The sequence below is a fragment of the Staurois parvus genome, unplaced genomic scaffold (genome assembly GCF_062004578.1).
Source record: "Staurois parvus isolate SC_StPar_1 unplaced genomic scaffold, SC_StPar_1.0 ptg001190l, whole genome shotgun sequence".
Classification (NCBI taxonomy): Eukaryota; Metazoa; Chordata; class Amphibia; order Anura; family Ranidae; genus Staurois; species Staurois parvus.
In genome coordinates, this window is record NW_028318986.1 from 549,520 (window position 1) to 571,916 (window position 22,397).

The 22,397-nt window shown below is 47.8% G+C and overlaps 2 protein-coding genes across 6 annotated transcripts in view; both read left to right on the forward strand.

The window, feature by feature from the left end:
* VWA5A (von Willebrand factor A domain containing 5A) overlaps window positions 1–1,838 on the forward strand; it is a 134,112-nt gene extending 132,274 nt beyond the window's left edge. For all 4 annotated transcript variants that reach the window (XM_089659790.1, XM_089659787.1, XM_089659789.1 and 1 more), the window contains one exon: window positions 1,481–1,838. In XM_089659790.1, coding sequence (XP_089515916.1) covers window positions 1,481–1,560 — 80 coding nt within the window. In that variant the 3' untranslated portion in view covers window positions 1,561–1,838. The remainder of the gene's footprint in view (window positions 1–1,480) is intronic.
* A 17,308-nt stretch (window positions 1,839–19,146) lies between these two features.
* The window catches only part of LOC149438488 (von Willebrand factor A domain-containing protein 5A-like), a 52,169-nt gene continuing 48,918 nt past the window's right edge, over window positions 19,147–22,397 (forward strand). Inside the window, exon 1 of one of the 2 annotated variants that reach the window (XM_089659792.1) lies at window positions 19,147–19,226. In XM_089659792.1, coding sequence (XP_089515918.1) covers window positions 19,172–19,226 — 55 coding nt within the window. In that variant the 5' untranslated portion in view covers window positions 19,147–19,171. The remainder of the gene's footprint in view (window positions 19,227–22,397) is intronic. The other variant, XM_089659793.1, reaches the window with a different exon arrangement.

A 22,397-nucleotide genomic window follows, 5' to 3' on the forward strand; every position in this document is an offset into this window, starting at 1 on the left:
GCAAGGACACACGGGCCCCATGATCCTCTTTTGCCCGGGGGCCCCATGAGTTGTCAGTCCGTCCCTGTTCATTACCCTTTCCTCACATCACCTGTGTACACTCCGGCTTCCACGGCCAATGATGCTATACACAGCTCTTGGGCTGTTCCTTCACCAAGCCTCTGTGACCAAGCCCCCTATGGGCGGGGTGAAATGTGTCAGGGGCGTGGCCATCCTACTACATCCCATTCTTCTCTGACTCCTGGGGTTCGGTTTGAGCGATGTCCATCCTCATCCATAAGCAAATTATTCAACTTTGGTCAAAGTTGCAGTTTATTATCTACAAACACATCACAATATTATTATTATTATGGTAAACTATGCCTTTGATAATTCTCAAAAGACCATTTAAATGATATTGTTAACCACTTCCTGTCCGGCCCATGTAGATAAACGGCCGGACGGGAGCGCTGCCGAAGCGGGTGGACGTTTCTAAACGTCCATTTGCCTCCATTGCCTGTGCGCACTCCGTCGGACACAGCAGAACACCGATCGCTGTACGGGACCTCTGTGTGAGGTCCCGATCATGTGATCACTGACTGGCCAATCAGTGATCACATGAATAGTAGTAAACAAGATGTCACTTGTGACATTATTGCTTACTACGTGTGAAATCTGTGAATAATCACAGAGGTCACATGGTACAGGGCTATTCACAACAGCCTTGCACCATGTGACAAGCTGTGACCAATCACAGCTCACACAGTATTTCTCAATGGCTGCAAGAATGCAGCCAGAGAGAAGGAGAAATGATTGCTTTTACAGCCTTTATGGGTGTAAAAGCAATCGGTGTAAAAAAAGAAAGAAAATCTTCATCACCCCCCCACAAGTAGTACAGTGTCACTATGGTTAAATTTTTTTAAATGATAATTTGATGAAAGTGTCCGGACTGGAAGGGGGTGAACGTGTCCGGACTGGAAGGGGGTGAAAGTGTCCGGACTGGAAGGGGGTGAAAGTGTCCGGACTGGAAGGGGGTGAAAGTGTCCGGACTGGAAGGGGGGGAAAGTGTCCGGACTGGAAGGGGGGGAAAGTGTCCGGACTGGAAGGGGGGGAAAGTGTCCGGACTGGAAGGGGGTGAACGTGTCCGGACTGGAAGGGGGTGAACGTGTCCGGACTGGAAGGGGGTGAACGTGTCCGGACTGGAAGGGGGTGAACGTGTCCGGACTGGAAGGGGGTGAACGTGTCCGGACTGGAAGGGGGTGAACGTGTCCGGACTGGAAGGGGGGGTAAAGTGTCCGGACTGGAAGGGGGTGAACGTATCTGGACTGGAAGGGGGTGAACGTATCTGGACTGGAAGGGGGGGGAAAGTGTCCGGACTGGAGGGGGGGGGAAGTGTCCGGACTGGAAGGGGGGGGAAGTGTCCGGACCTGAAGTGATTAATTTACCCCCCCATTACACGGCTCCCCGGAATAGATAAAAGTGACATTTGATGTGTCCTCAGGTTCCTCTCTGGGTGAGTTGGTCAGAGCCGGGAACAAGCTGCTGAAATCCTCCGTGGACCCCAAAGCATTCGGCCTGTAAGAGGAGACGTCTGGAGGAACCAAGATGGCGGAAGGCTGCTCCTGTTGGATTCTGGAACCTTCCAGGAATGTCGCTGCATCTCCATTTATTGCCTGACTAGTTTTGTGCCTTTGTACTCCGCTCCTGTATCTGTGAGCGATACCAAAGTTAGATGTGCTGCGATTACTATATAGGGAATAATAATTGTTTGCACTATTACAGGTCCTCGTTCTTTCCTACTCTGTGTTATACTTTTGTTGCACTAATGTGTATTGGAATAAAGCACTTTGTTTTCATTATCTGTATGTTGTAATAATTAAAGGGGGATTCCTTTCAACTGAAAGACCTCTCAGGGAACTAATGGAGGCTCAGGTCTTCTACGGTCCTCAGTCTCCGTAATAATCAGAGATGTGTCCTCCGCTGCTGAGCATTTTGTTTCAGACATAGCAGTGGTCTCCAAACCACGGCCTGTGCAGTAGTGGCCCTTTGATTGCCTTTATGCAGCCCTTGGGGCACTATTCGTTCCACTGATAACAGTTGAGCATGATTCCTCCCATTGACACCAAGGATGGGCATGATTCTTTCCATTGACACCAATGATGGGGCACTATTCCTCCCACTAATACCAATGATGGGGCACTATTCCTCCCACTGATACCAATGATGGGGCACTATTCCTCCCACTGACACCAATGATGGGGCACAATTCCTTCCACTGACACCAATGATGGGGCACTATTCCTCCCACTGACACCAATGATGGGGCACTATTCCTCCCGCTGACACCAATGATGGCCCACTATTCCTCCCACTGACACCAATGATGGGACACTATTCCTCCCACTGACACCATTGATGGGGCACTATTCCTCCCACTGACACCAATGATTGCCCATTATTCCTCCCACTGATACCAATGATGGGGCACTATTTCTCCCACTGACACCAATGATGGGGCACTATTCCTCCCATTGACACCAATGATGGGGCACTATTCCTCCCATTGACACCAATGATGGGGCACTATTCCTCCCATTAAGACCAAGGATGAGCACAATTCCTCCCACTGACACCAATGATGAGGCCCTAGTTCTTTCACTGACACCAATAATGGTGAATTATTCCTTCCAATGACATGAATAGTGGGGTACTATACCTTTGACTGACACCAACAATGGGGGACTATCCCTTCCACTGACACCAATGATGATGTCATTGCAAGGAATACTGCCCCATCATTGGTGTCGGTGGAAAGGATAGTCCCCCATTGTTGGTGTCAGTCAAAGGCATAGTGCCACATTATTCGTGTCATTGGAAGGAATAGTTCATTATTATTGGTGTCAGTGGAAGGGCTAGGGCCTCATCATTGGTGTCAATGGAAGGAATAGTGCCCCATCATTGGTGTCAATGGAAAGAATCATGCCAATCCTTGGTGTCAATGGAAGGAATTGTGCCCCATCATTGGTGTCAACAGAACGAATAGTGTACAATCCTATTCTTTCCATTGACACCAATGATGGGGCACAATTCCTTCCATTGACACCAATGATGGGGCACAATTCCTTCCATTGACACCAAGGATGGGGCACAATTCCTTCAATTGACACCAATGATGAGGCCCTAGTCCTTCCACTGACACCAATAATGGTGAACTATTCCTTCCAATGACACTAATAATGGGGCACTATGCCTTTGACTGACACCAACAATGGGGGACTTTCCCTTCCACTGACACCAATGATGGGGCAGTATTCCTTGCACTGACACCGTCAGTGGAAGGGATAGTCCCCCATTATTCGTGTAATAGGAAGGAATAGTTCACCATTATGACATGAATAATGGGGTACTATACCTTTGACTGACACCAACAATGGGGGACTATCCCTTCCACTGATACCAATGATGGTGTCAGTGCAAGGAATACTGCCCCATCATTGGTGTCAGTGGAAGGGATAGTTCCCCATTGTTGGTGTCAGTCAAAGGCATAGTGCCCCATTAGTGTCAGTGGAAGGACTAGGGCCTCATCATTGGTGTCAGTGGGAGGAATAGTGCCCCATCTTTGGTGTCAATGGAAATAATAGTGTCCAATCCTTGGTGTTAGTGCAAGGAATACTGCCCCAAGGATTGGACACTATTCTTTCCATTGGCACCAAAGATGGAGCACTATTCCTCCCATTGACATCAAGGATGGACGGGGCACTATTCCTTCCAATGACGAGGCCCCAGTCCTTCCACTGACACCAATAGTGGTGAACTATTCCTTCCAATGACACTAATGATGGGGCAGTATCCCTTGCATTGACACCAAGGATTGGACACTATTCTTTCCATTGACACCAAGGATTGGACACTATTCTTTCCATTGACACCAAGGATTGGACACTATTCTTTCCATTGACACCAAGGACGGGGCACTATTCCTCCCACTGACGCAAAGGATGAGACAATAATGATGTGCAGTTACCTCTAGCAACTAATCAGCGAGTGTGGACTTGTTCTTTGTTTTCATTACTAAAGTTTTTTTTTAGAAAAGTATATATTTGTTTGTTTTTGGTGATGTTGGGGTGGGGAACAATATTCCATGGGGGGGCAAGAAAATGTTCGACCAGGGTCCAGTCAATATTGAAGACATCCCTGGCTGGGAGTTGTTCTGCCGCCCGTGGGGTGGTGCGCCCAATGTTTGTGTTGCCTAGGGCAGCACAATGATTAAATACACCACTGACACTGGGGGGAACTGACTTGGTGTCACTGACTTCACCAGTGACACCCAATACAGTGATCAATGCTAAAAAAAAAGCCATGACACTGTACTAATGGCACTGGGCAGGAAGGGGTTAACATGTGGGGCGATCAAAGGGTTAACTGAGTTCTGTTTTACTGTGGGCTGTGCGTGGGATTCACTGTAAGCACACTGCTTTTTATGGCTGTGCTATGCAGAGCCACACAAAGCAGTGTGCAGGAGCTGACAGGGGAGAGAACTGTATTGTTTACTTACAGTTCTCTCCCTACGTTGGTAATTCTCCTCAATCACCAGGTACCAGAGAGTAATCATCAGCCAGGACCCGGTGATTGACAGGTGTGTGTGTGTGTTTGTGTGTGAAAGTGGTTAACCAAAGATCTGGACCACGATCTTAAAAAGAGACAGAGCTACATATTGTTACATTTGTATCTTTCTGTTCATTCATCTGCAGATCAAAAGAATGAACTTAGGTCTGCAGATAATGTCGGTTAAAGTGACCGGACAAGTAAAAAAAAAAACATTCCACTTTAGAGACTGGCCCCCACTCCCTGTTAAGGATTGGCACCTTGGGGGAGTGGGTACCCAAAATACAGGTACCCGCTCCTACTTCCGCTGTGATCGCCTAGGCCACAGATGTCAAACACAAGGCCTGCGGGCCGAATCTGGCCCTCCAGGCCATTTCATGTGGCCCTTGTACCTTTTCTACAGGTATCCCCTGGTCTCCGCCCCCACTTTGTCTCAGCAGCTGGCAGCAGAGAGGAGAATAGAACTCCTCTGCCAAATCCTCCTCATCCCTGCACCCCCTCATCTCTGTCTCAGCATTCAGCAGACTCTGGTAACTGACTGCACTCCTCCTCTGGTCCTCCTCCAGACCCGGCACTTTCTGCTGTCCAGTTCTGCCCCCAAGGGGGGTGCATGATGATGTTAGGGAGGGTGTGGGATTCTTGACATCTGATGTAATAGGGGGGGGGGTGCTCTGGACAACTAGTCATACAGATACAACCGGCCCTTTGAGGGTAACCATAATGCTGATACGGCCCTCGATGATATGTAGTTTGACACCCTTGGCCTGGGCGATCAGAAGCGGAAGTTGTCCTCCCCATCTTTCCCCCTAGTCTTCTGGGACACGTGACAGGTCCTCAAAGACTACAGAGCCATTTGGGAAGCTCAGTGCTACTCGCAGTCTGTACAGCTGGGTGCCCACATTGAAGATGACAGCGTCGGGAACACGGGGCGTCTGGTGAAACGGGCTGCAGGGGGGACACCGCGGGATCGTGAGACAGGTAAGTGGCTGTTATTTTAAGTCAGTAGCTACAGTTTTTGTAGCTGCTGACTTTTTATTTTTTTCACAGTGCGACTGGGACTGCGCTTTAAGTTTGTCTATTTTTTTTTTTTTATTATTTTAAAAAATTGGGTTGAATCCTTTGTTGCTGCATCCTCTGATCACTATATCAGCAACAGTATTGCTTGAGGCTGCACTTTACAATCCGAACACTTCCCAGCTGTGAGTGACGCAATTGTATCGGGCTCCATTTTTTTGGCAGTGATGACCTGTCACGTGGGGGCGGATTGCTGGCATCATGCCTCACACTGCTGGGAAACCAGACTGTGCAGTAATCAGAGTCGGGGATCTTGTACTACACTCCCCTCTATGTTCCCTCCTCTCCATCTACAGGACATACAGTAATCAGTCAGGGATCTTGTACTACGCCCCCCTCTATGTTCCCTCCTCTCCATCTACAGGACATACAGTAATCAGTCAGGGATCTTGTACTACGCCCCCCTCTATGTTCCCTCCTCTCCATCTACTGGCCAAACAGTAATCAGTCAGGGATCTTGTACTACGCCCCCCTCTATGTTCCCTCCTCTCCATCTACAGGTCATACAGTAATCAGTCGGGGATCTTGTACTACGCTCCCCTCTATGTTCCCTCCTCTCCATCTACAGGTCATACAGTAATCAGAGTTGGGGATCTTGTACTATGCCCCCCTCTATGTTCCCTCCTCTCCATCTACAGGCCAAACAGTAATCAGTCAGGGATCTTGTACTACGCCCCCCTCTATGTTCCCTCCTCTCCATCTACAGGTCATACAGTAATCAGTCGGGGATCTTGTACTACGCTCCCCTCTATGTTCCCTCCTCTCCATCTACAGGTCATACAGTAATCAGAGTTGGGGATCTTGTACTACGCTCCCCTCTATGTTCCCTCCTCTCCATCTACAGGCCATACAGTAATCAGTCAGGGATCTTGTACTACGCTCCCCTCTATGTTCCCTCCTCTCCATCTACAGGCCAAACAGTAATCAGTCAGGGATCTTGTACTACGCTCCCCTCTATGTTCCCTCCTCTCCATCTACAGGTCATACAGTAATCAGTCGGGGATCTTGTACTACGCTCCCCTCTATGTTCCCTCCTCTCCATCTACAGGTCATACAGTAATCAGTCAGGGATCTTGTACTACGCTCCCCTCTATGTTCCCTCCTCTCCATCTACAGGCCATACAGTAATCAGTCAGGGATCTTGTACTACGCTCCCCTCTATGTTCCCTCCTCTCCATCTACAGGTCATACAGTAATCAGAGTTGGGGATCTTGTACTACGCCCCCCTCTATGTTCCCTCCTCTCCATCTACAGGCCATACAGTAATCAGTCAGGGATCTTGTACTACGCTCCCCTCTATGTTCCCTCCTCTCCATCTACAGGCCATACAGTAATCAGTCAGGGATCTTGTACTACGCTCCCCTCTGTGTTCCCTCCTCTCCATCTACAGGCCATACAGTAATCAGTCAGGGATCTTGTACTACGCTCCCCTCTGTGTTCCCCCCTCTCCATTATTAATATTATTATTATACAGGATTTCTATAGCAAAAACAGTTTGCTCAGCGCTGTACAATATAAGGCAGACGGTACAATTACAATACATTTCAGTACAGAAGGAATAGGAGGGCCCGACTCGTGAAGCTTACAATCTAAAGGAAGGGGGAGGTGATACAAAAGGTGATAACTGCGGGGGATGATCTGGTGGAGGTGATTCAAGTACAGTTCTTAGGTGGAGGTGGGGTAGGCTTCCCTGAATAAGTGAGTTTTCAAAGATCGCCTAAAGGCAGACAGAGTGGGGGCTGACCGGACATGCTGTGGTAGGGAGTTCCAGAGGATGGGAGAGGCTCTGGAGAAGTCCTGGAGGCGAGCGTGGGAGGAGGTGATGAGGGAGCTAGAGAGGAAGATATCTTGGAAGGAGCATAGTGGGTGATCTACAGGCCATACAGTATTCAGAGTCAGGGATCTTGTACTATGCCCCCCTCTATGTTCCCTCCTCTCCATCTACAGGCCATACAGTAATCAGTCAGGGATCTTGTACTACGCCCCCCTCTATGTTCCCTCCTCTCCATCTACAGGCCATACAGTAATCAGTCAGGGATCTTGTACTACGCTCCCCTCTATGTTCCCTCCTCTCCATCTACAGGCCATACAGTAATCAGTCAGGGATCTTGTACTACGCCCCCCTCTGTTTCCTCCTCTCCTCGCAGGACACTCCCCGCAGTGACTACACAGAGATCACACTCCCAGCACTCCAGGAAGAGCGACACCGAGAGAAGAAGAGAGCAAGACGGACTGTGTGCAAGTACAGTATACATTGTATATGTGTCCTATTCATTACATACAGACAGACATTGTATATACATTACAGACAGATGGCGTATATACATTACATATAGAAAGATGACGTATAAACATTACATATAAACAGACGTTAGATACACATTACATACATACAGACAGATGACGTACATACATTACATATAGAAAGACGTACATACATTACATATAGAAAGATAACCTACATACATTACATATAGTAAGATGACATACTGTATATATACATTACATATAGACAGACGGCGTATATACAGTTGTGTTCGAAATAATAGCAGTGTGTTGAAAAAAGTGAATAAAGCTGAAAATCCTTCTAATAGCTTTTTATTTCCATCCACACAAATGCATTGGGAACACGACACATTCTATTCCAAATCACAACAGGAAGAAAAATACATCAAATTTGTGTTGTTTCTCTAAAAAAAATTGAAGAAAAGTGAATATTAGACGGTTCAAAAAAATGGCAGTGTTTGTATTCTTCTTTACAAACTCAAACATTCACTATATAAACTGAGAAATGTTTGAAGATTTTGCTTTCCTTTGAATGACTTCATGAATATTTGGTTGTAGTCGCACTGTTTCTGAGAACTGCTGTACATCTGTGTTGCATGGAGTCCCCCAACTTCTGGCCCCTGTGATCAGGTATTCCAGCCCAGGATGATTGGACTACATTCCACAGTTCTTCTCTATTTCTTGGTTTTGCCTCAGAAACTGCATTTTTGATGTCACCCCACAAGTTTTCTATTGGATTAAGATCCAGGGATTGGGCTGGCCACTCCATAACGTCCATCTTGTTGGTCTGGAACCAAGATGTTGCACGTTTACTGGTGTGTTTGGGGTCGTTGTCTTGTTGGAACACCCATTTCAAGGGCATTTCCTCTTCAGCATAAGGCAGCATGACCTCTTCAAGTATTCTGATGTATTCAAACTGATCCATGATCCCTGGTATGCGATAAATAGGCCCAACACCGTAGTATGAGAAACATCCCCATATCATGATGCTTGCACCACCATGCTTCACGGTCTTCACAGTGTACTGTGGCTTGAATTCAGTGTTTGGGGGTCGTCTGACAAACTGTCTCCGCCCACTAGACCCAAAAAGAACAATCTTACTTCCATCAGTCCACAAAATGTTGCGCCATTTCTCTTTAGGCCGGTCAATGTGCTCTTTGGCAGATTGTAACCTCTTCAGCACACGTCTTTTTTCCAACAGTGGGACTTTGCGGGGACTTCTTGCAGATAGCTTGGCTTCACATAGGCGTCTTCTAATTGTAACAGTCCTCACAGGGAACGTCACACCTTCTTTCATCTTCCTGGAGCTGATTGTTGGCTGAGTCTGCCCCATTTTGGCTATTCTTCTATCCATTCCAATGGTAGTTTTTCGCTTTCTTCCACGTCTTTCAGGTTTTGGTTGCCATTTTAAAGCATTTGCCATCATTTTAGCTGAGCAGCCGATCATTTTCTGCACTTCTTTATATGTTTTCCCCTCCAATCAACTTTTTAATCAAGGTACGCTGTTCTTGTGAACAATGTCTGGAACGACCCATTTTCCTCAGAATTTCAGAGAGAAATGCACTGTAACCAGCATGTACAACATTTGCTGCCTTCCTTCCTTAAATAAGGGCAATAATTGCCACCTGTTTATCAAAGAATGAATGACGTCACTAATAGAACTCCACACAGCTATTATTTTGAACACGCCCCTTTCAATGAGTGATTCAATGACACAGAATCAGCAGCACGCATGTCATGACTGTTGGGTCTGTTGGATTTCTATGACTCTACTACACCTGATAGGAAATTATTTGCCATGTAGAGATATCATTTCCACCAAAAACAGTGATTGATCCGGTTAGTGATGTCTGACTGCTAGTATTTTGAACACAACTGTATATACATTACATATAGACAGATGTATATACACTACATACAGACACACTGTATATACATTACATACATACAGACGCCCTATACCCATTACATACAAACTGACGTATATACATTACATACAGACGGATGCCGTATACACGTTTCATACAGAAGGACGCCATATACACATTACATACAGACAGACGCCGTATACACGTTACATATAGTCGTACACTGTATACACATTACATATAGAAACATGCTGTATATACTTTGCGCATGAGATATGACATATGTAGCCCTCTTTTGGGGGCTTATGAGAAATGACCCCCCCCCCCCCACAGGATATTGCCTGTAGGTAGAGAACCAGAACCATCACAAAGTAGAAGAGTGGAGTTGATAAAAAAGTTGGCCGTGCCACCACCCAGGACAGGACAGGGCCTCTGTGGGGAACAGGGAGGATTCCCTTCCTGGGAAATTCACCAGGAAGGGAATCAAAGTAATTGGGAGCGGAAGAACTACTGCAACCAGCATATAGCATTAACCACAGTATAGATGCACATCAGTATGGAAAAAATACAATGTGCAGACAGGTATTATCAGCAAAGAGCCTAACAAGAGTCCTGGTGGAATTGTGCACATATACTTGAATATATATAGTTATTAATAAAGACACCTCCAGATGAATGTGGCAGTCCAGTTGCAGGGGCCCCTTGAGGATGATCACGTTGAAGTTTCTGTCTTTGTGTCAGAGACCTGAAGACAAGATCAACGGTGATGGGGAGATCCTCCAACTGTTGTCCAACCAGTCTGGAACACAGCTTCTCACTGGCAGGAACTGTGGTGTGACACTGTAACTAAGCAGTTTAGTCCCTTTTTTGTAGTCTTTACTCTGACATGCAACCGGACCACTAACTACCTGAAGTGATCATTGGATACCTAACCTGGCTCTAGCCTAGACATTTTATAAAGTGCAGTCGTCAGCCACATGGTGCGAGGCAGTGGAAAAAGGACTTCTTTTCAGTGCACACCGCCCGCACACCACCACAACGCAGTGGTGTGAACCAGGCACATAGGAGACAAGGCATTTTACTCTGGAATAACCTCCCAAAGCATTCCCAATGCAGCTGGTGAGAATGAACCCTTGGTGTCATGAATGTGAACCATGTGATTGTACAATTGGAGAGAGTGCTGCTGGGAGCAAGAATGGAATTATTTTTCTGCAGAAAAAAGTGTGAGTCGTCTTGGCTTCAGTTCATTTGTTTTCATACCAGGGGCGGACTGACAACTCATGGGACCCCTGGGCAATAGGGGATCATGGGGCCCCTGTGTCCTTGCCCAAACTCAAAAAAGCCTATGAAAAAGGTACCAGGGGCATCTCATGGGGCCCCCTACTGACCCCGGGCCCTCAGGCAGTGCCCGAGTTTCCAATTGGTCAGTCTGCCCCTGTTTTATACCTTTAACAGAAAGTGACAAGAGAACAGATCGGTGTGGAGACCATTGTGGCCACAGAGAGTGTGCAATAAAAGCATGCAATGCCCCTTACTATGGCGATAAATCGAAGTATGAAAAAGCTCTGACGGGGGAGAGAGGGGCAGAAAGAAGATCCTATCAGGTGTGCTGGATATACACTGCTCAAAAAAAATGAAAGGAACACTTTGAAAACCCATCAGATCTCAATGGGGAAAGATCTGCTGTATCTCTATATTGATATGGATTGGGAAATGTGTTAGTTACGTAAGGATGCCCCATCGTTTGATGAAAATTATCGACCTACAGAGGACAGAATTCAAAGACACCTCACAAATCAAAGTGAAAGAATGATGCGGCAGGCAAGTCCATTTTGCTGAAATTTCATTGCAGCAACTCTAAATGGTCCTCAGTAGATTGTATGGCCCCCACGTGCTTGTATGCATGCCTGACAACATCGGGGCATGCTCCTAATGGGACCACAGATGGTGTCCTGGGGTGTTTCCTGCCAGATATGGACCAGGGCATCACTGAGCTCCTGGACAGTCTGAGGTGCAACCGGGCGGCGTCAGATGGACTGAAACATGATATCTCAGAGGTGTTCTATTGGATTTAGGTCAGGCGAGTGTGGGGGCCATTCAATGGTATCAACTCCTTCATCCTCCAGAAACTGCCTGCATACTCTCATCACATGAGAGTGGGCATTGTCATGCACCAGGAGGAACCCAGGACCCACTGCACCAGGAGGAACCCAGGACCCACTGCACCAGCGTAGGATCTGACAATGTGTCCAAGGATTTCATCCCGATACCTAATGGCAGTCAGGGTGCCATTGTCTAGCCTGTAGAGGTCTGTGTGTCCCTCCATGGATATGCCTCCCCAGACAATCACTGACCCACCACCAAAACGGTCATGCTGAACCACGTTACAGGCAGCAGAACATTCTCCACGGCTTCTCCAGACCCTTTCACATTTGTCACGTGTGCTCAGGGGGAATCTGCTCTCATCTGTGAAAAGCACAGGGTGCCAGCGGAGGACCTACCAATTCTGGTGTTCAATGGCAAATGCCAATCGATCTCTATGGTGCTGGGCAGTAAGCACAGGGCCCACTAGGGGACATTGAGCCCTCAGGCCACCCTCACGAAGTCTGTTTCTGATTGTTTGGTCAGAGACATTTACACCAGTGGCCTGCTGGAGGTCATTTTGTAGGGCTTTGGCAGTGCTCATCCTGTTCCTCCTTGCACAAAGGAGCAGATACCGGTCCTGCTGATGGGTTAAGGACCTTCTACGGCCCTGTCCAGCCCTCCTAGAGTAACTGCCTGTCTCCTGGAATCTCCTCCATGCTCTTGAGACTGTGCTGGGAGACAAAGCAAACCTTTTGGCAATGGCACATATTGATGTGCCATCCTGGAGGAGTTGGACTGCCTGTGCAACCTCTGTAGGGTCCAGGTATGGCCTCATGCTACCAGTAGTGACACTGACCCTAGCCAAATGCAAAACTAGTGAAAAACAGTCAGAAAATATGAGTAGGGAAAAAATATCAGTGGCCTCCACCTGTAAAACCATTCCTCTTTTGGAGATCGTCTCATTGTTGCCCATCTAGTGCACCTGTTGTTAATTTCATTAACACCAAAGCAGCTGAAACTGATTACCAACCTCCTCTGCTACTTACCTGACCAGATCAATATCCCAGGAGTTTAACTGACTTGATGCTAGACTCGGATTAAAAAGTCTTCATTGAATTTTTTTGAGCAGTATATATAGCACCCTGCTAGTTAGGCTTGTAAGAAGGTTGCCTGCAATGTGCTAGTTAGGAACTTGGCCGGCCCAGGCTGCGGAAGGGTTAATGTTCTGCACTTCTTATTCCGGGCTTTTTGGACTCTGCCTATCCACCTTGTTAAATAGAGGAGGGGGAAGACCAGGTTTTAGGCTCGCTGGCTCACCCTTGTCCTACTCAAGAAGATGCTGTGATTACAGTAAGGCGGCTGCTGCATCAGAAGTCCAGAGAACCACCAAGACTTGGAGGATGTCATTAGTGGACTACTACCTTGCTGAGGTAAGCATGAGCAGCCTAGTTGATCTAGTTAGGGAATATTGCACTGGTTGGACTGTGCCCCAAAATGTTCTGTGAAGTTGCACCAACTGTTTTAAGCCTGGTCTGAAGTAATTTAAAGGGGTGCATGAAGGTTCTTGGCATATGAAATAACAAGCACATGTGGAGTATGAAGCAAAGCCACTATGGAAGGTGTACTCAGCAAGAGTAGCAGAAGGAGTCATGCAGTTGCTATGGATACCCAGAAATAGTGCAAGGTACATTGCAGCCAGTCGTGAAGCGTGGTACCTGCTGTAGGTGACAGGTCCTCCAGTAGCGAGGGGGTTCGTGATCTGGCTCCATCCCTAGTAGTTTGTTTCCCAAAGCAACCGGTACCAAACCCACGGTACAGAGACCTCATGCTCATGGCCAGGGGCGGACTGACAACTCATGGGGCCCACAGAGCAATAGGGGATAATGGGGCCCCTGTGTCCTTGCCAAAACTCAAAAAAGCCTATGAAAAAGGTACCAGGGGCATCTCATGGGGCACCCTACTGATCCCGGGCCCTTGGGCAGTGCCCGAGTTTCCAAATGGTCAGTCCGCCCCTGCTCATGGCCAACTGTACCTTTAAGGAGGATTGGGCTCCTCTAGGCACAAATGCCCTTAACCTATCCATTGATACATTGTGGAGGCTCTAGAAATTGTAGTTACTGTAGGTCCGCAGTATACAGAGGACATTTGAGGCAGAACTGCGGCCTACGCGTGTATTTGCAAATATGTGTAAAACAAAACCCTCTGTTTTTATTGCAAACTGTTAGACACGGCCAGATTGGTTGTTTTGCAGGCTGGCTGGTAGGTGTTGCTGGGAAATCCTTTGTTTGTCATCCTCCTGGCCGTATGGTACGGGAGAGCAGGAGTTAACAAGTTCACGCATGAGGTCTGCGCTAGGTGCATGGCAGGACCCCATTCTGTCTTTGGGACTGAGGTGATGGAGGTATGCTGGACTGGTGGAGAGGGCCCAGAGTCAGGGGTGCCTCTGCTAAATGTATAATACAGAAGAGAAGTGTGTGTAGTATTATGGGGCAGCACTCTACAGAAGGACTCTGTGTAACTAATTGCTGCACATAGTGTACGAGTGTACGGCTCATCTCTGAGCTGGGGAACCACCATAATGTTTGATTCTCATGTGAACGCAGCCCCCACTTGGTTCCAGATATTGATGAATGCGCTTCGAACAAACAGGTACCCCCATGTCCAGGACTCAGTGACCCCACCCACAGGCTGCTAGACAAATTCAGTTTTGCCACCTTCTGTAATCAAGGGATCAAGGATTGTTTGGTCTGCTCTGTTTAGGGTTTCACAGGCTGGGAGTTTGATTGTTTCTCCCTGCCTCAAGAAAGAAGCTTCTAAAGATTAAGAAGGGATCATTCAAATAGCCAGCCTGAATATTGATCAGCACCTAGCCTATCCCTGGGGAGGTATGCACAGATGGTGGCCGGGAAGCTGATAAATAGTCTGGAGACCTGTAGAGATTGTTTTTCCCCAGCAAGGTGGAGTTAGCAAGGTAGAGTTCCCAACCTCGGGGGGGTGGGGGGCGGTTGCCCCTGAGGCAGCCTAAGAATTGAGTTACTGTTCTGTGATGTCTCAGGAGATGCAGTGCTGGGACCTAGAGGAAGCCTGCATCTGACTGCAGGATTTCTTAAGAGCGATGTGGTCTAGAGCAGCCTTTCTCAACCACCCTGGGGTGCCTTGGTAAAATGTCTAAAAACTGCCCAAAACTTGTATACAAGCCAGCGGGTGGAACAAGCCTGCCTTTTAGTTAAGCAAAGACACAGGCTTAGATTGTGTACCATTACTACCTTCTGGCCCCCGGTGTCCTGACAGCCAATGGCATCATCAGTTGATAAGGAGGATGTCAGCTGCCTGCACAGCATCCTTGATTGACCCCCTTTCCATCAGTGCTGGGGTCACATCAGCTCAGTGATGGAGAAAAACGGAGGGAGAGGAGAAACACAGGAATACTACTCAGTACCAGGCTGCAAAAGTGTATTTGCTTTGGAAGAATAATCACCTCTAACATTGGGTGTCCTCCATGTGTGGATGTTGCTGAGTTCTATAAAACTAGAATAGATTTTCACATTTTAGAATGGGGTGCCTCAAGACTGTCCATAATTTAAGGGGTGCCTTGGGACTTTCCATAATTTAAAGGGTGCCTTGACTGAAAAAAGGTTGAGAAACACTAGTCTAGAGAAGGACTGTCTCACTCACTGGATTGTGTCTGGAGGAGGCTGAAGGATGCACAGCAGTCCTGGGAACTTGTAACGATGGGCTCACATGTTGTGACTTCAGTTTGTGCTGATCAATTCCCCTAGATCCATGTATTAATCTACCTCCCTTGTCCCTATTCACCAAAGGGACAGGAAACTGTTTGTTCAGGGTTACACAGTATCCAATCCATGCCTCACCATTTCCTCTGTGCTGCATCACAAATGTAGGAGTGCTAATGTGACGAAAGACTGCATATTGATCTCTCTGTGAAGTGTTTTGCCTGTGTGTGTCTGTGTCAGATCTAATTACTGTTTATCTCTCACCTGCGAACACTACCAGTGTTTCTCAATCTTTTTCCATTCAAGGCACCCTTTAAAATCCTGCACCGTATTCTAATATGAACTCCTTCTGTGTTCAGGAGAGGGAGGTTTAACCTCACTGAAATGTGGACACTCCTAAACTCTGCTAACAGCCTATGTGTACATGGACACATAGGTTTTTATGGAGTTGAGTTTGGGAGCTTTGGCAAAAAAAATGCCAAAAGCTCCTAAACTCGAGTTTAGGAACTGCTCATGTACATGGATCCTTACAAAGCTAGTATTAGTACTCCGGCGTTTCCTCTCCCATGCAGCTGACATGGCCCCAGTGCTGTGCTGGGGAATGGGGGAGCCAAACAAGGATGTTGTGCAGGAGCCCAACATCTTCATTTTTGACCGATGACTACGGTGGCTATTAGATCACTGGCAGCTGGCCCAAACAGTGAGCAAGGTTGTGATGTTGCACAATGAAAACCTGTGGCTTTGTGTAACAAACAAGCAGGCTTGATCCGCCCACTGGCTTGTACACAACGTTTGGGCAATTTGGGGCAATTTTTAGGCATTTAGGTACGGCACCCCTGAAGAACCTAGAAGGTACCCCATTGAATCTTGGTACCATGATTTAAAGAAGCTGCACTAGACTGAGAGTCCCAGGGATTGTGTCATATGTTTTTTTCAAAGGAAATGTCAGTTCTTTAACCATTCAGAGGTTATGCATTGACCTGTGTAGGGCCATGTGGCATGCCCCATGTTTGAACACAAACAGAAACTTTGTGAAGACTAATGCAGGCCATAGACGATGCAAAAACTGAACGCAAATTTTGAATTGTTTGGTTTTTTTGCATCATTAGTTTGACACACAATTTTCATGATGCAGTTGAATGTGCCTGATCCAACATGATGGCTTTCCTTAGAAAAACTAACAATTGATGGCACAATCGTATGAGCTATTTTCATTTTTTTTTTTAAAGAACTTTAGAAATTTAGACTCAACTATGGCTTGTTTTACTGTACTACGGACTGCCTGTACATGGCAACAAATGGCACAATGAAACTACAGGACTAATGCACATCTTATGCAGGTGAAAAACAAAAATTGTAGGTAGGAAGGTTCATAATGCGTTTTATAGAAGGTCACATGTTCCTCTTTGGCAGGGCACATACACGGGAAGAAAGGAAGGGAAATGTAGCACTACCCCCATAGGAGTCGTTAGAAGATTTGGGCCCCCTATATAGTCCGGGACAGCTAGGCATCACACATCTTCACACAGGCTTGCATCCAGAGTCACAAATCAGTCCTTGAGCTTTGGTTTTGTTGTTTTTATTAGGGGATTTTGAACTGGAAAAGGGTTAGGGGTGTACAGGATGCCCAAGAGTACCGATAAACTGAGGACAACTTCCTGGAACTATTCTTCTCTGCAGCACAGTCTCTGGTGGAGAGATAGCCAGCATCTCCTTAGTGTACCACCCCAGACCCTAGATGAACTTTTCCTCTTCACCTAGCAATCTAGAGGTATCCCTGAACAGGGGATCAGGTTCCTGCACATTAAGAAATAGACAGTCACTGGTAGGTGGCTAATCTGGTTTTCCACCAGGGTGCTCCTTCCCCATCCGCCCAGGAGGTGTAGGTGTACTTGCTCCGATTATCTCCTGTACCACTTGTGGGTTGGTGGCTGCTACCAGGCCTATCAGTTTGGCTGCTCCTTCCCTGCCAGGTGATCCTCTCTCAGGGGGGCAGCAAGCTCTGAGTTTTCCACCACTTCAGCTCCAGGCCTGCAGGTAGGCCCCATGCTACTGGGCCTCCTTGCAGCCTCCTGCTCGCAGCCTCACATCTTCCACTCAAACTCTCCCTCCAACTTTCCTGCAACTGAGCAGGCTTCAACACTTTTAAAGGTGTCTAGCTACTTGCCAACCTCAGGAGTGCAGCCAGCCACTCCTCAGATCCACCCACTGCCTCTAGAGCAGCAATGGGCAAACTACGGCCCGCGGGCCGTATACGGCCCGGCGGACCTTTTAATCCGGCCCGTGGAGCGTGATACAAAAAAAAAAAACAGCCAGGGCAGGCAAACATTTGCATCATTCAGCGCGCTCAAATGCAATGATTGGCCAGTCTCGCTGCCACTCACATCCTGATAGCCAGTGATTGGCTGTCAGGATGTGTGTAGGCGGGGCAGCGTGACGAACGTGAGGGGAGCTAGGCTCCTCTCACAGTCCGCCCTGAAGACCGGAACGGCGCGGGAACACGGCGAGAAGAACGCGCGGAGCAAAGGTAAGTAAATTGACACAGGGGGGACTTGGCTTACTACTTGGGGGGGAATAGTACTATGGGGGATGAAATACTATATGGGGGATGAATTACTATATGGGGGATGAATTACTATATGGGGGATGAATTACTATATGGGGGATGAATTACTATATGGGGGATGAATTACTATGGGGGATGAATTACTATGGGGGATGAATTACTATATGGGGGATGAATTACTATGGGGGATGAATTACTATATGGGGGATGAATTACTATATGGGGGATGAATTACTATAGGGGGGATGAATTACTATAGGGGGAATGAATTACTATAGGGGGAATGAATTACTATAGGGGGGATGAATTACTATGGGGGATGAATTACTATGGGGGATGAATTACTATATGGGGGATGAATTACTATGGGGGATGAATTACTATATGGGGGATGAATTACTATATGGGGGATTAATTACTATGCTTACTATGGGGGAATATTACTATACTTACTATGGATGGCATGGTAGTGGCTGGGCCGGCCAGCAGCTAGTGGGGGGCATAAAAGTTTTGTAAAATAACTCTTTTTATGCTTTTCTACCTTAAATTAATCTAAACATTTAATGTTACAAATTTTAATTTAATTTATATTAATTCACACATACACATCATTCATCTACTCTTGGTCCGGCCCCCGGGTCCAATATATGAACCCATTGCGGCCCTCAAGTCAAAAAGTTTGCCCACCCCTGCTCTAGAGCCTTCCTCCAAAAGTCATAGAGCAGGTCAAAATTCCAGAGGGGCTGGCCTGCAGAGCCTCTCAGTTCTGACCACAATTTGACCTCTGGCTATTACACCTAGGCTGCTGCTCAGCTCCTGTCTAACCATTGGAGTCTAGCTGAATGTATGCTTCTAATAGGTGAAGGAAGGATAGAGAGCCCTGGGGATAGTCTGTATTGTGTCTGTATTATGTCACACAGGCTGCAGCCAAAAAATCTGACATTTATATCTTTCCTTTCAGATAACCTGCAATAATGCCACCATTTCCTCCATGTTGTGGCCTCATTATTATGGCTTCCCGCCAGCCAGGTGAGTGTGCAAACAGTGGCATGTTGGGTAGGTGCAGTGTGGTGCAGCAGCAGTAATCACGCACAGGCCTGTGGTGCAGCAGCAGTAATCACGCACAGGACTGGAGTGTAGTAACTGATGTATTGAAGGACTTGCAAACAGTGCAACAGCCCAGTGGGGAAGCTCACCCGACCGGGAACTTACAGTCAATGGAGCAGAGCATCAGCAATGAGTATGCCTGAACGAAAAACAGCACCTGCCAAGGAGGGTGAAATGCGGCCTGGCCGGGCCAACCCAAGGGAGCTTTCTAGTGCTGAAGATGTGAGCCCTAAGCTTTCCCTATTCCTCCAGACCTCTTGCTGTTGCTAGTGCTGTCCCTGACAGACGAGTATTTCCCTACACTAGCCACTTCGCAAATGTGCATCAAAACCCGGGGGCAAGGATTAAAAAAAGACTATGCATGACCCAAGATGGCTGCCAGAGTCACCTGGATGCAGTGTAGCCAACTTAACACTGCCGCAGAGACCCAAGGAAAACATAAAGGAATCCAGTTTCCCTGACTTCCCCCTCCAGCTGCAATGTCGCTCCAGACAAGTGCCACCTACAGTAGAGAAAAGAGAATGCACCTGCCTACAGGCATATTGCAGTATGGGTCCCTTAGCTTGGTCCAATGTAACTATGTATAAACCATACCTGTGGGCAGGGCTGGTGCTACCACAAGCCACTGCTGCCTAGGGTGCAGTTAAGACCACTGGTTTTCCTACTCTCTGCCATGGTTGGATCTAGGGGGGTTCTGGGTTGAGCTACGCCCCCCCCCCCTGGATTTCAGCCTTGCTAGTCCTTCCATGGATGCTGTGCCTGGTCACTGACTGCCTTCCCCCTTGGGTGGAACAAGGGGAGAGCAGCCTAGAGCAGTGAAGCCTGCAAAAGGAGAAATGACAGGAGAGAGGCGGGAGGTGCAGGCTGTGCTCTCCTCTCCTGTCAGTGGAGTGATCCTCCATAAAGCAGATGACACAGAATCGCTCTTACATCGGCATGTTCAGTCCCTGGCTCCCTGCTGCCTAGAGATGAGCGGTCATTGGAGGAGATAGTAGGCGAGGTAGTCAAACTGTGTACAGCCCAATCCAAGAGTGATCCTGTGTCATCTGCTGTATGGAGAATTTCTCCACTCACAGGAGTGAGAGCACAGCCAGCACCTCTACCTGGTTTCCCACCTGCAAGTTTGGGGGGCTTACAGGTCGGGGGAACTGTACACAATAAAAGGAGGAGGGGTAACAATCATTTTGTGCTGACATGAGAGGTTTGTGCAGGAGGGGGGATGGGGGCTATTTGTATTGGGAAGGGTAATGGGGATGATGGGGGGAATGTGTGTTAGGAGAAGGAATGAGGGGGTATATGCTACGAGTAGGATGAAGGTTTTCAGGTAATGGGTGGGGGTTTGGGGGGTTGTACTAAAAGGGGGGAGGGATTTGGGTAAGGTGGGAGGATTTTTTACTGGGAAAGGTAATTTGGAGGGGTTTTAGGCTAGCTAGAGGGATTTGGGGTAATTTGTCCTAGGTGGGGGGATTGAAGGAAGAGGACTGGTGCTAGGAGGGGGGATTGGAAGGAATTTGTGCTAGGAGATGGAATGGAGCTTTGTGTTAGGAGGGGGGGTTTTGTTAGCAGGAAAGATTGGGGGGGGGGGATTTGTTCTAGAAGGGGGGATGGGGGGGATTTGTGCCTGGAAAGGCGATTGAGGGAGGGGTTGTGCTAGGAGGAGGGATGGGGGGTTGTGCTAGGAGGGGGAATTTGGGAGGGGGAGAGTTGTGTTAGAAGAAAGAGTTGAGGGTATTGATGTTCAGAGAGGATTGGGGGGTTGTGCTAGGAGGGAGGATTGGGGGGGGATTTGTGCTAGGAGAGGGGATAGGGAGAGTTGTGCTAGGAGGGGGTATTGGGAGGGGTTGTTCTTGGAGGGGGGGGGATTTGTGCCTGGTGAGGAGATTGAAGGAGGGGTTGTGCTAGGAGGGGGAATTTGGAAGGGGGAGATTTGTGTTAGAAGAAAGAATTGAGGGAATTGGTGTTAGGAGAGGGGATTGGGGGGTTGTGCTAGGAGGGAGGATTGGGGGGGGGGGGATTTGTGCTAGGAGAGGAGAGTGGGGGGAGTTTGTGCTAGGAGAGGGGATGGGGGGGATTTGTGCTAGGAGGGGGGATTGGGAGGGGTTGTTCTTGGAGGGGGGGTGATTTGTGTTAGTAGGGGGAATTTGTTTGGAGACAAAGGATTTGTGCTGGAAAGGGTAATTTGGAGGGGATTGTACTAGGAAGAGGGATTTAAGGGGATTTGCATCAAGAAGTAAAAAAAGGGGATTTATACTATGAGGGGGGATTTGAGGGAGAGAATTTGTGCACAATTTGAGGAGAAAGAGTATGTGTGCTAGGAGGGGAGAAGTAGAACTACAGGTAATGTTTTATTTTTTATGGGGGGGGGGGAGTGCAAACAGCTGGTCTTGCCTAGGGCACAAAATAGTCTAGCATCGGCCCTGCCTGTGGGATCCCCCCGGAAGCTGGAAATCACTGTATTAGATGCCACTTTTCCAGTGATCTCCACTTGCTTCCAGATCCTGTACTGAACAGCTGCCCTGCTGCATTCTGGACACAGAAGGTTGGCCACTAGGCACAGGAACCGTTCAGAGATCACTTTGCATTTTCTCAATGAATGCAAAGCATTGTCTGATTGTAGGAGGTGGAGAGACAGGGCGTGGAAGTCATGCCCAATCAGAGAATGCTTTGAATTCACTGAGAAAATACAAATAATTCTGTAAATGGCGCCCATGCTGCATGGACGACATCCTGTGTTCACAATCCAGCAGAACAACAGGGACATGGAAGCTAGTGGAGATCTCTGTAGTAGTGATGCCCGGATTATAGAGGTGTTAGAAACCATGGGGCCCCATACAGCCAACCTGACAGCCCCCCCCCCCCCGAAAAAAAAAGACAGTTTGCTATGCTTTATGCTTCAGTTAAGAATGAATAAAGTGAGTGATTGGTACCAATCACTCATTGTGTTCAATTGTTGATGGGCAGTTGAAGCTCAGCTGCGTCTACCATCATGGCAGTGCTGTGGCAACCAGGGAGTGTGGCAGTGGTCAGCTGATCCCTGTGTGTCACCTCAGACCAGTAGCTCTTAGGCCGGGATAGTGAGGGACATTGCTCTAA